Source organism: Gekko japonicus, unplaced genomic scaffold, assembly GCF_001447785.1.
Source record: "Gekko japonicus isolate JY-2015 unplaced genomic scaffold, Gekko_japonicus_V1.1 scaffold3260, whole genome shotgun sequence".
In the NCBI taxonomy this organism is placed as follows: domain Eukaryota; kingdom Metazoa; phylum Chordata; class Lepidosauria; order Squamata; family Gekkonidae; genus Gekko; species Gekko japonicus.
The window spans coordinates 152,527-166,834 of record NW_015170993.1 but is presented as its reverse complement, the minus strand read 5'-3'; the positions used below and the strand labels follow the sequence as shown (position 1 = coordinate 166,834).

General features: G+C 42.1%; 1 protein-coding gene across 1 annotated transcript; it reads right to left on the bottom strand.

Annotated features, from left to right (window-relative positions):
• Positions 1–5,093: 5,093 nt before the first annotated feature.
• Positions 5,094–13,000, bottom strand: LOC107116972 (vomeronasal type-2 receptor 26-like). The gene is made up of 5 exons (XM_015419003.1): positions 12,857–13,000; positions 9,845–10,702; positions 8,466–8,693; positions 7,498–7,624; positions 5,094–5,992 (listed from the first exon to the last, which is right to left on the bottom strand). The coding sequence occupies exons 1-5, from the start codon at positions 12,998–13,000 to the stop codon at positions 5,094–5,096; spliced, it is 2,256 nt and encodes a 751-aa protein (XP_015274489.1).
• Between the last annotated feature and the right edge of the window lie 1,308 nt (positions 13,001–14,308).

Below are 14,308 nucleotides of genomic sequence, written 5' to 3'. Positions count from 1 at the left end.
TTGGTAGGAGGAGAATGCATGCTGGGAATTCTGTGCCCATCTGGCTAGTGGGCCATTCCCTCCCCACCCAGTCCAAAATGCGGGAGAGGACATGGTCCCTAGTAGTGTGGCAGGACATGTCTGATACCTGGAGAGCGTGGTTGGGAAGGTCCTTGAGGAGCATGATCTGGTGGGCAGGAGCAGGGTCTGAGTTGCAAGAGGGTAGCAGCAAGCAGCTGAGTGCATCGGTGTGTCCCATTGCCTTCCCGGGCAGTGGAGGAGAGCGTACTGGTAGCCCGCTAGGAAGATAGACCAGTGCAGCACCCTGGGGGATAGCATATGCGGCATTTGGCGGCATTTGGCAGTCCAGGGCCAGCATGCCCAGCAGGGGGTTATGATCAGTCATGATGGTGAAGGGCCACCCGTAGAGGTAATCATGGAATTTCTTAACTCTCACCATGATTGACATCGCCATGATTGACATCTGTGCATAATTGTGTTCAGCTGAGGACAAGGTGCAGAAGGAACCTCTCTGCCATTGGTTAACTGGTGTCTGAGGATGGCTCCTACCCCATATGGGGACACATCGCAGACAAGCATGACAGGCAGCACTTCATCAAAGTGTGCCAGGATGGTGTTCAAGGTGAGCAGCTCCTTGACAGCCCGGAACATAATGGCTTGATTCTGGCCCCAGACCCAGGGGGCCCTTTTGTTAAGAAGCAGTGCAGTGGCTTCGCAATTGCTGCTTTGTGGGGCAGGAATGAATGATAGAAATTAAGCATGCCCAGGAAGGCTTGGAGTTCCTGCTTGTATGTGGGGGTCAGGGCGCTGATGATGGCACAGACCTTGTCAGCTGCAGGATGGATGCCATGTGTGTCAATGGAGAAACCCAGTTACTTGACCCACAGAACCCCCAGGAGGCACTTTTCTATCTTTACTTTGAGGCCAGCTTCTTGGAACCACTGTAGGATGGTGCGCAGTTGATTGGCAAATTCCTTGTCCATGGGTGCGGTGATTAAAGCATCATCAAAAAGGGCTGGACCGTGGAAATCCCATTAAGGAGAGAGTCCATTAGAATTTGGAAGATTCCCAGGGCTACACTGACCCCAAACTGTAGCTGCCGCATCTGGAATGCACCCCTGTGCATTACAATCGTCTGGGCTTCTGCGGTCACATCGTCTACTGGGAGCTGTTGGTAGGCCTACGCCAAGTCCAGTTTCCCAAAAACCTTAGCACCCGCGAGGGATGCTAGGACATGGCTGACTATGGGGACTGGGTAGGTGTGATCCTGTAGAGCCTTGTTTGTAGTACATTTATAGTCTGTGCAGATGCGAACATCTCTGTTGGGCTTGACCGGGGTCATGATGGGAGTTTCCCATAAGGTGTGTGGGACCAGCTCCAAAACCCCTTGAGCTACCAACTGATCCAGCTCCCCATCTATCTTGGGCCTTAGGGCAAAGGGGAAGTGTTTGGCCTTCAGCCAAATTGGCCACATCTCCAGGTTGAGCTGAAGAGTGAACAGAGGTCCAGTGTAGCGACCGAGCTGGGAACCGCTGGGAACTCATCGCACACCCTCTGTTAGTCTTTGGAGGCCACATAGTTCACCCCCGTTACTTCAAAACCCAAGGGCGAGAGCCAAGATAGTCCTAGTAAGCTGGTGAGCCACCCTTCCACCACTAACAACAATCCCTCAAATTTGCGGTATTTGTCGTGGAACTTGCCCCACTCTTTGATGGCCACCTCGTTCTTTTGAAAGCCTCTGAGGGTGAAGTCGGCAGGTTTGAGGCAGGGACCCCCCTGTGGACAGAGCCTCTGGAGAGTCTCTTCTGATATGATGGAGATGGAGGACCCAGTATCTAGTTCCATCTCACATGGCATACCCTCTATTAACACTGTCAGGGTTATATCAGGGGTGTCTCGGGGCAAGTTCAGTATCTCGTGTTGGCGGACGGTGGTGGTGTGAAGCTCTGCTGACTTCTGGTGCGGTGATGTGCATTTCCTGGGTCCCTTGGAGCAGTAGGCATGTGCACAGGCCCTGCAGGTAGCATAGCGGAAACAGCAGGAGCGGCGTTCATGGTCCTCACCACAGCTGGTGCAGGGGGATGGTGTGGTGGCCTTCGTTGGGTATACAGTGGTGGCTGAAGGTCGCGAGTCACAGTTAGCCAGGCGGAGGACCTGATGCATCTCTTCCTCATCTGATGCCTCCGAAGTTGAGGGTATGGAGGCCTGGTGTGCGGTGGAGATCTGGCGGTCCTGCTGGGCTTTCTTGAAAGCAGTGCTGTCTGGAGCAGGCTCACCCATCAGAATCCCATCCTCATCGCCAGTGAAATATACTGGGTTCGACATGCAAGTAGCGATCAGTTCATACTTTATTGTGAATCAGCTTAAACTGAGGACCACTCTAGCAGGACCAAAGACCCGCTTAAATCTTTGCCCAACACCACCACCCCCCACACACACACACTACCCATGATAGGCTATTTACAGAGTGGTTCCTAGTCTATAGGTTCCTTCCAGGATCCTAATCATCTATTGTTCTAGGTTTCAAGCTTGGTCAGTCAATGCCGGGCCCAGGACATAACAGTAAACCACTTCAGGTCCCTGGTGAGGAGAAAAGCAGGATACAAATAGCCATGTTCCCCTCTGAAATTCTAGCTTTCATTAAAAAAAAAAACATAAGTAAGATACTAGACTTTTCTGCTGTGCAGATAAAAGGTGAAATGTATAGGCAGTTTTTGTATAGGTTGTGTGGGAAGTAAACAGGGATGATGAAACTGGAAGAGGCTCTTACAGCCTCTTAGGTTAACTAGGTTAATTTAGGTTTCCTGTCTAAACTCATCCGTCTCTGACTGTTCTATAGCAGTTTCTCAGTCGGTCCTTTGCTTCTTTCATTTTTATTTGTTTTGGTCCTTTTAAATATCCATAATGACCACTGAGCAGAAAACTAAAGTGAGATTTATGCAATTTTGCAGTGGGAGATTTGCCTAAGGAGAGGCTTTGAGCAGTGTGGGGGGGCTTAAAAATGAATGGCAGTTTCACTCAGCCTAATAGCTGGTTTGAATCATTACATATAAACCTCCTTGCTGAAAGTTGCCTGTGTTAAGGAATGCATGCTTTTGAGCCTTTGCAGAATGCCTTTTGCTCACACAAGTGAATAATCACTGCCTAGCTCCTGTTTTCAAACCCCTCCCCCCAATCTTGCATTAGAGTTAAATAGCAGATCTGGCATAGTTTTATTTAGGCTGTGATCAGATGCACAGTTTGATCCATTGCCATTGCTGTTCCATTCCAGATTTAAAATGCACGATCAGACAGCAACATCTGTCTGTCGTGCCCCCGTTGTCTGCATCTTGTTTCCTTCCTCTTTACAGCATGTTTCTTTGATACCTGTGAAAGTCTGGTCCTTTGGGGCTGAGTTGGTTTCAAACCAAAATTTCTGTTGTCTGATCTCTCTGTTGCTCACCCAAGCCATCACACAGGTCTGACTGCTCTCTTGTTTTCCAGCCACCATTTTTTTACTAGTTAGTGATGTGCGCATATTCACACCCCTCTCCCCTCCTCTCCCACAGGGTCTTCTCAAAACTGTGTTTTCTTTATAAAAACTTCCAAAGAAAGATGCCTCTGTACTTCAGCTGTTTTCTGTGTTTTGGGGAAGAAGTTAATTGAAAAGATTAGAGAGAGAGAACAGCAGTGAACTACATATCCCAGCAGGCTTATCAGTGCTTGTGTGCATGCTCAAAGGAGAAACTTTTTTAAAATGGCTGATAGTCCATTGAACTACATATCGCAACAGGTTCTTCAAGACTGATGGCCCCACTCCCTGGCTGCTGCGTTTGATCACTCAAGGATGGGGTGAAAGCACTTTGAAGAGTGATAAAAGGGGTAAGTCTGATCACAGTTCTGTTACAAAAAACAACAACCCTGGATCAATTAGAGGCAGGGATACACTGGATCAAACTGCATGTCTGACCACAGCCTTAGATTGACTAAGATACCTTATTTTTCTGTAGTGAGAGGTGACACAGCTTGAGACTGTGTCTCAAGAGCTTATTATATTATCTCAGCCTTTTGCACTTCTGTCATAGGGTACTTTTATTTTCTGTGGTAAAATAGTCTGGAGATGAAACCTGGTAGGAACAAAGTGGTTTGCTTATAATAGCTCAGGCTAAATTATTGCCTTTCTCCCCAAAGAGCTGGGTGTAACTTCAAACTAGAAACAGCTCAGTGTACAATGAACACTTGACTAGGACTCACCATCACATTCTGAAGAGCTGTCCTTTCTCCTTTTTAAACATTTCTTGCATTTTATTTCATTTTACCTTATTTTAACAGCCAGTTAACTTGAAAGTTTTCACACTGTTATGCTTCATTTGGTTGGTCCTAAAAAACTGTTGTGTGGATTGTATTCTTAAACAGACCACTTTTATTGTATGGTTGGGGTGGGCTTGGGATAGAACACACTTGGTATTCAGCAGCATCAACTGATCCATTGGGAGTCTGTAGGGCATACTGGGGAGGCCATGAAACTTGCTTCATCACAGCAAGGAGAATGAGCAAAGCTGAGAGAGCTGCTAGTCAAGTATGGAGACAGGGTGAAGTTGCCCAAAAATGCTGGCCATCATAAATTGAGGTGCTTTAGCATAGCTAACCCAAAAAATATGGTAGACTATTTTCATAATCATTACATGGATTAATCATGTAAGTAAACTACTTAACCTCATTCTGCTGTTTCCTGTCCTTGTTTGGGTTGCTAGAGACCATTACATGAATTTGTGGATTTATCCCCTGACCGCCCTTTTACAGATATAGGGATCATCCCCTCAAAAAAAACATTACTTACACATTTGAAATTACTGAGCTTACCTGATATTGCATTGGCAATAGCATCCCTCCATTTTTGTTAATTTTATGGAGCAAAGAATCTTCAGAAATGGAAAAATTCCTACAGAAAATAAAGCATTTGAAAAGTTTCCATCTCAGAAATTTTTCCACTCCACACCTCTGAATATGCTATTACAAATTCAGTTCTAGAGTTTGTCTACTGTATCCTCTTCAGAGAACCCGCAGCTAAATTCAATATGTATGTCAAAAACAGCAGACAGGATCACAGAGTATTAATTTTTCCTCATTAGCCTCCCTTTAGTGTTCAGCTTGGGCCTCATCACAATAATGTAGCATTTAGGGGAAAAAATGCAAACCAGAAGCCCAGCACAGGAAGATAAGATGGAGAAGATTTCCACAGCCACCATATATTTGCCCTTGGTGCTCAGGTACATTGGAATAAAGGACAGCCAAACACTGCAGAATACCAGTATGCTGAAAGTGATAAACTTTGCTTCATTGAAACTGTCTGGCAACGTCCTGGCTTGGAAAGCCAGAATCAAGCTGAAAACGGCGAGAAAGCCCATGTAACCCAGGACACAATAGAACATAAAGACTGACCCTTCATTACATTCCATTATTATTATCCCATTCAATGAATTCATATCCATAGTTGGGAATGGAGGTGAAGTACTTAGCCAAATAGTACAAATGGCAGCTTGAAGGGAAGAGCAGGAAAGGACGGTATAAATTGCCAGTCTTTTCCCCATCCATTTCTTCATTCTAGAGCCTGGTTGAGTGGCCATAAATGCTAACACCACAGTGATGGTTTTGGCCAAAACACTAGAAATGGCTACAGAGAAAAGTATGCCAAAAATAGTTTGTCTGAGAAGGCAAGTCATTTTTACAGGTTGACCAATGAACAGCAAGGAGCAGAGGAAGCAGAGAAACAGGGAAGTGAGGAGAATGTAGGTGAGGGTCTCATTGTTGGCTTTGACTATGGGAGTATCCTGATGTTTGATGAAGGTTCCAAACACTAAAACTGTGGTCAGAGCAAAACAACTAGCAGAAAAAGCTAGAGTGATTCCCAAAGGTTCTTCATATGAGAGATAGCTTATAATCTTGGGAATGCATTGATTGTGATCTGAATTTGTATAGTAGACTTCTGGGCATATGATGCAGGCATCCATATCTGCAAAGAAATAAAAGTGTGTGTGTGAGAGAGAGACTCGACAGACAGACAAACAGATGAGAAAGAGAGCTGGTGTAGTGTGTAAGCTTGTGGACTATAAGCCACAAAGTCCCTGTTTCAGATCTCTTTTCAACCCAGAGCTCATTAATTAGTCTTAAACAATAGGCTTTCAGACACATTGTTCCCCCTATTAAAATTGTAGGATATTTCCATAGAGTTAGTAGTCCCTGGCTTTTAGTCCCTTGCCAAAAAAGCAAGTGTTGAGGAAGAGTCCACTCTTTTAGACAACTGATTTTGACTTTGATGAACAAACAGCTTTTAGACTGAGATTTCCACATGAAAGCTTATTTTTATATCATCCATTCATTCATTTTACTACATTCATACTCAACTTTATCCCCAAGAGGGACTCAAAACAGTTTACATTGTTCTCCTTTTCTGAATTTTATCCTCACAATAACCATGCAAGATAGGTTAAATTAAAGTGTGTGACTGGGCCAAGGTCACCCAGCAAGCTTCCATGGCAGAGTCGGGACCCAAACATGGGTTTCATCTTAGTCTGGCTTTCTAACACTACACTATGCTAGCTCTCAGTGACACCCTAGACCCACTTGAAAATCCACAGTGCTCCATATAAACAACAGAAACAAGAAATGAAACAATTTTCCTTTGGTTATCTGGAGCTCTAAAATCCAGAGAGTTCAACACACACATTTTAATAAGAATAAGCGATGGCGAGCGGGCGCGGCCAGAGGAGCGATCCCTGGCAGCCGAAGAGGCGAGGACATCGGAGTGGCTGCCGCCGAGAAGGGGCAGTATAGAAAGATAGAATAAATAATATATATCTTGTACAGGATTAGATGGAAAAACTGACCCTTTGAATGAATCTGAATATGTACATTAATTTATATGTTTATATTTTATTTGTGAGTATATTAGAATAACGGGATGGAATAATTAACTCAGATATTGGTTTAGGGTGATATGAGATATGGATAGGACTCTGTTGAAGATTATCGATAAATTAATAATAATAATAATAATAATAATAATAATAATAATAATAATAATAATAATAATAATAATAATGAATATAAGAAAAGCTATTCATCAAGTGTTCATCTTAAACGTGACTGAAACATACAATTGTGAATACTAGACCTCACTATGAAGAGCATTTAATAGGCTCATGGAATTATCAGTGCCATCCTAAGCAGTCTACTCAGAATCCTACTCAAGTGTACACAGTGGGGTATACTACCAAGAAAATGTCCTCAGGATTGCCCCGGAGAATGCTTCACTTCAACCTGATGTCCAGGATCCATCTTGAAGCATTAATAAACAAATGCCTATGGAGATTTCAGGAGATTATGTTCTGAGATCTGGATGGCCAGTTTGGGGGTTGCTTGGCAATCAGATCAATATTGACAAGCCTTCCAATCCTTTGTCTCTGTCAGTGAAAGGGGTTATGGGATACATTAAAACCTCTGAAGATTTTATCCAACCTGTCTTGTCACTAATCTTCCCTTCTGGACATGGAATACAATCATAACAGCAAAATGGCTTCCCTTTCTTCTTTCTCCTGCTGTAACCAGGATGGCAGTTGTCATTGCACACAGAAAAGGGCAGCACCTGTCCAGAAATATCAGCGTAGCACTTTAAGATTGATTTTATTGATAGTTTCGATAATAATAATAATTACTGTACGGCATTGTGTGTAGTATAGCCAGGAGATCCAAAGATTGTCTGGCAGCCTTAAGTACTAGCCCTTTTGTGGTGAGCTAGGCTTAATTTTTGGGCTGAGAGAGTTCTGAAAGAGCTGTTACTGACCCAAGGTCACCCAGCTGGCTTTGTGTGGAAGAGTGGGGAATCGAAACTGGTTCTCCTGATTAGAGTCTGCCGCTCTTAGCACTACCGCAAACTAGCTATTGATAGTTTTGATTTTATTACCTAATGAAAAAGTACAATCATCTTTGTGAGTATCACACTTCATTGCCGCTTTGGAACTTCAATGCTAGCTCTTTTCCATTCAAGAGAGTTTCAAGATGACTATACGGTTCTACAGTCTGGAGCATCAAACCCAGCATTAACACCTGGTCCTTTACTAACTCTCTTTAGTGATTGTGTGCTGCATGTCTTGAAGAAGAGGGTCCTAGACAGACTAACTCTTCCACATCTTCTTCAATCACCTATACTGCTAGTAGGGAATATTGAAATCTCACCAGACTTTAGGTTTTCCCCAACAGAAAGAGTCATTGGAACATCTAGGCTATGGGGATGATTGTAAAGCTGGTTTAAGCCTCTGTTAAGCTGTATTTGCAGTAGCATAGTGGGAAAAGCTAACAGGAGGGTCAGTCAGCACATGCTACTGAATACAGATGGGTAGGGAAGACTGGCAAATTGTGATTTATACCTATGCTGGTCATTGATTTTTCTAAGTATTTACCAAATAACTTCTGCATCTGAATCTCACCTGGTTAAATGTTCTGTGCCACACAATGATTTCGTCCTGAATAGTTAACTCCTTGCCTGTAAGAGCATGAGGACTGAGGCTTCCAATCTGCACTCTAATAAAAGACTTGTTTGAGAAAGTTCTCCAGTTTGTAACATCAAACACAGTAGATATTTCTCTGTTTTCATCAAAATGCACAGTCTCTCCAGCACTGTTGTTGAATGAGATGGTCCTCAGAAAGAGATGGAGCTGAGTTCAGGGATAATAAAACAAACAAGCTGTTGACATCCTCATTTTGGGTTCAATCCAAACAGCTTTTCTGTTGGTTAAAAAAAGAGTGGAAGGGGTCCCCATGGACCACCAAAAGCAGTATGCTGGGGATAGTTTTTTATTTTTATTTATTTAAAACATGTTAATGCCACATTTCTACCCAATCAGGTTCCCCAAAGACATTAAAACATTTGAACTATTGTGCACAAATTTTAAAATTATAAAATGATTCAATAGAAATGAGTAAACATACAACACAAAAACTAGGGAGAAAGGCCAATAACTGTTATTGAGGATATGTCAAATGAAACAAAAAAGTCCTCACCTGCCAGCAGAAGGCATGACAGAGGAACACAAACAAATCTCCCTGGGGACGGAGTTCCCAAATTTTGATGCTATGCCCAAGAAAGCCCTTTCCTGGGTTCCCACACCTGGCTTTAGATGGTGGGGGCAACCAAGGAAGGGACTCTGAAGATGACCAGAATGAATGAGACATATATGGACAAAGGACATGTGGGATAGGGTCTGTACTATGAAGGGAAGTTTAGTGAGATTGAGCAAAAATGTTTGGATCCAACTCAATGAGATTGACAAACCCATATCCCAGACAGGCTTTCCTGAATTTATGCCTGCCTATTTCCAAGCAATTCTTGTCTGCTCCCTTTCCCCATACCTTGCAAAGCTATGGGTGAAAGAATGGAGCAAATGGTGGGTGTGCAAAAGAACTTGGTAGAAAAGTGGGAGTACAGGACATCTTTTCTTTTTCTCAAGCCCCCTCCTCTCATGATGTAGCTACTTTTAAGCCACTCAATAGCGTAGCTCTGTAAAAATGGAATGTAACTATAGCAAACAAATAAAATTAATGAACAGAAACAAGTTACTGAGCAGCTATTTGCATAAATGGGAAGTGGGAAAAGTTCAGATACCAAAATAGCACATGCTCATATAGCTGCATTATGAAATCAACAGATGAATTTCTTTGGAGAAGCAATGAGCTATACATTTCTGACAGTGAAGATTTAGGCGAAGGAATGCAGTTTTCCAATATATCATTATGTGAAATTTTGGGGAGACAATGTTTGGATAGCTTACTTGTAAAAAAAATAATTGTGTCTTTGGGGTCCAATTACCTGCCATGGCCGTGGGTTCCAAGGCTCCAGCTTCCTTCCAGCCACCCGTGTTTGGTGTTTGATTCTGGCTTCATACATAGCATGGAAGGCATGTGCAATAGCATGAACAGCATTGTAAATACTGTAGCTGTAGCCAGTCATGCTCATTTCAAATAAAGGTCCAGGAAGGTTCTCCAGCTTCTCCTTCCCAGTACAGTTTACTTCACTTTTCTCACCTTCACTCATACTGGAATGTTTCAATGAACATCTAAAGGCCTGCTCCCAAAAGTCCTGGATAAAACCATCACCTTTTGCCCAAGAGGAATTTATATGCTTAAGAAAATTTCTGAATCCCGGTGGTTGCCTTGAGTGAACTGCAATGGATATAGCACCATGGAATGGTTGTATACTGTGGTCTCTTTCACGAGTAGTTGATCTGAAATCCCAATGTGCTGTCACAATCCATACCTTTCCTATAGGTGAATCTAAGGCTGTCATATGAAGAAGCCAACTCAACAGTCGCATTGATGGAAATACACTATAGACAACAAATACATTGGCTTTGTTTCTCATGAGAGCCGGAAATTTCTTCAGCGATATTAAAAATAACTCTCTGATTTCATCATTATCAGTATTTTTAAAAGTTCTTTCTATAAAGGCGAAACAGATACCATTCTGGGAAAGCATTGGGACCACTGCTTGCAAAAACCGTTCTCCATTGTCGTCTCCCACAACAAAGAGCCCAACCCATGTCCATCTGAAATGCAGAAGTAATTGGACAATCCCAGTGTACTGGTAGCTTTCATTTGGAACCATATGGTACACACAGGAGAGTAATGTTTGGTCACTCATCTCTGAGGCAAATGATCCATAAGAGAGCTGGAGAAAAAAAGATATATTGAAGCTTTTTTTTTATTTAGTAAAGTGCAAACTGTTTGTGTTTTGTGACAGTAACACATGTGTTAATACGCAACACATTTCTTCAGATGTGTTTCTCTTTGTTAAATAGTTTCACTCTGTGTCTTCTGAAGACATTTATTTCATGAAAGGAAAAATACATAAATAGCATAATTGGACAATCCCAGTGTACTGGTAGCTTTCATTTGGAACCATATGGTACACACAGGAGAGTAATGTTTGGTCACTCATCTCTGAGGCAAATGATCCATAAGAGAGCTGGAAAAAAGATATATTGAAGCTTTTTTTATTTAGTAAAGTACAAACTGTTTGTGTTTTGTGACAGTAATACATGTGTTAATATGCAACACATTTCTTCAGATGTGTTTCTTTTTGTTAAATAGTTTCACTCTGTGTCTTCTGAAGACATTTATTTCATGAAAGAAAAATACATAGCATAAATTTATATGAAGATTTCTGGCTCTGTCCAGCAGGACCTTCTCTGCTGAAGATCCAGTTGTGCATCAGGCATACTTTCTCCTAGCTAAAATATACAGCTTAGTAGGGATGCTAGAAACGCCAGGTATTCCTTCCTTTTATGGACTTGTGAGTTTGCCAAGGATTTGTCCCTTGTGCAAGAACAGGAATTGGGCCCATTGCACTGAGAACCCTGGGACATCTCAGCTGAACCCCATAATAATGAATGGATCAATGGTTGCAAAATTGTGGAAATCTTCAGAAAACTCTCACTTCGTATCGAGGAAATAATATACTCTGCTAATCCTGTATATTATTCCAGTTAATCCCTGTAGATTATTCCAGAATCCATGTCATGCTTACACAGAAAGTTATAAGACATCTATCAGTGTTTTGTAAATTCATATCTGATTTCTACTAAGCAGAGTGATAGGAAACTTGTGTGCTGAAACCAGCTTCCTTGCTGGTGACAAAATGAGGAGGGGTCTTATTTTACTGCAGAAAAAGGCTATACAGAAGACCATATGACCTGAATAAATAGGAGGTATAGTAACAAGTGGTTGTGTGAGACTGAGAGAAAAGGATGGCTGCCTCCAACTCAATACACACCAAATGAGAGAATCTACATCAAAAAAACAAATCAGTTTCTACCATGATGAAAATGCCTTAGAGCTTCATTCACAAGTGATATCTGCCTTCATTATGCATTAAGTATATTTTTTTAATGAGGAATATATGAGGTTGCAATTCATGGGCTGAACTGACCTACTTCAGGTGGAACTGATGTTCTAGGATGCTTTTCTTTTACAGCCTTATTCATTATTGCTTGTAAGAACTAGGTCTGAATTACACCAGTTTTATACCCTTTATAAACATCTGTTTCCTTCTTAGCTTCAGTATAGGGTTGCTCCTAGAGAAAATGTCAGCTTCAGAGGAGGCATTCCATGATATCACATAATTGCTGAGCTATCTTACCTCCCCAAACTTAACCCTCCCAAGGCTCTACCCTGAAATCTACAGGAACTGCTCAATCCAGAATTGACAATCCTACCTAAATATGTCCTTTCAGTACCATTTCTCAAGCCCACATTCTTCTCCTTTAATTTCATATCCTAGGCTCCGGTCACACGGACAGGAAAATGTGGGGGGGGGAGCGTGGCTGTTTGCCCCGGGGCAAACTAACGCAGGGTTAAGCGATCAGACCTCCTGTGGAGGTCCCGTGGGTAAAGAGAGGTGCTGATCACAGGACGGTCCTGCGCGCAACAAAGAAGCAGTGCGGTGCGGCAAACTGTTTTTTTTCGTGTACACCAAAAATGTACATGCTCCGTTGGGTGCTTGTGCGCATCCACGGAGACTTGGGGGGGAACCCCTTTTTTGCAAGGGGACATGGGCGGGCGCCAGATGCCACCGGAAACGTGATCAGACGCCTGCCCTTGCCCCGCGGTTTCTGGAAACTAGTACCTCCGCGGTACTATTTTTTTGCCGCGTGTCTTTGGCGGGAAGCCTCGGTTGAGCCACGGGAGCGCTACACTTCCCAGATGTGCTGGTGAGATCGTACCCAGAAAATCCGCCTGTCTTCCATCTCTCTAGCATGGCTAATGTTCCGTGTGACCACAGCCCAAGTTCTGATTCCTCCAGATGTTTATGCACTAAATTTACCTGTGGAATCTTGTATGAATTTAAGATGGTGGCCATGTTGATGGTGATTCTAGGAACAAGTCCCCCGATGACAGCTATCAGATTGTTCTGAACATCACATTTGTAGTTGGGAATAAACTTGTGCTTTGTGGAAAGTAGACCCATAGTGCCACGAAAAGTCTTCTGTGACCTGTAGTTTTTGTCACAGATGTGGAACCCCAAACTGACATTTGGTAAAATTGTGGGATTTTCATTGATCTCCTTAACAGCAAATATCAAGGCCAGAATGTGCTGGTAGTTTTTTGGCATCAGGCCACTACAACATAAATAAACAAATAAATAATGACTTGTAAAACAACAAAAGGAAGGTGACATAAAAATAACATATTTTTTTAAACCTGTTTCTTTGCTAATTTCCGAATTTAACCTGGACTGTGCCTCTGAAAAGTACCTCACAGCAGTATTCTACATTATATTCATAATGCATATTCTCACAACTGTGCATGAGTTTTCGATCAAGTAGCATGCAATGTCATTTGAAAATGTTGGTTTTAGGTGCATATAAGAATGATTCTATGTATGTAAACCAACTTAATTACAATGGGTACAAGTCTCCTGATTGTTTCATGTTAGTCTGTCTTGTAGATGTTTATGCTTGTCTGCTTTTTTTTCTTTGTAGAAAATCAATAAAAACTATTTTAAAAAAAGAAAATGTTGGTTTTGGAATAAATATTGAATAAATAAAGAACGTGAAATGCTATAAAGATTTCAGAGTTGTGTTCAAAATCTTTCAGATACATGATCCTTACTCAAACATTGTAAGGTTAGGTCAGTAATTTTCTACACATTATAGGAGGGGGCAGAGGTTCACAGACTTCAGAATTAAACTAGGTTCATTCCCAGTCCACCATTTATATTCTAACAGTGTGATTCTGTGCATAGCTACTGGAAAACTGCGTAGGATTGCACAGTAAATGACCAGTGGACCTTCTCATTTCCAGTCATTCAAAACATAAAGACATGAGGATGGTAGTAGGGGAGTTAATTCTCATGAAATTGATTTGAAAAAGTTATTGCAAACACAAGCTGGATGCCAAAGCACCAAAGCAATGGGCAAAGTCCCAGAGCTAGAATGGGGAAGTAAATGGAAGGAAACAAGAGCTACAGGCTGAAGAGCATAGTACAATGTCTATAAGAGTGAAGGGAAAATAAAGTAAATCTAATGGAAAACCATGGGATCATGAGAAGAGAAAAATACTGCATGAGAAGGGAGGAGCGGAAGTGAGGTAGTCAAGGAAGTTGTACTGCCATGGTAGACATTAGGAAATAAACAAGATCCCAGTATGGAAAGCAGGACAAATGCAATGATTGCCTGTTATAAATATATTAGAATGACATTTTGAAGGAAACAGACTACAAACACAACAAATAAAAACAGTCTTATGCAGAAAAGCAGAGCAAACCCTACATATT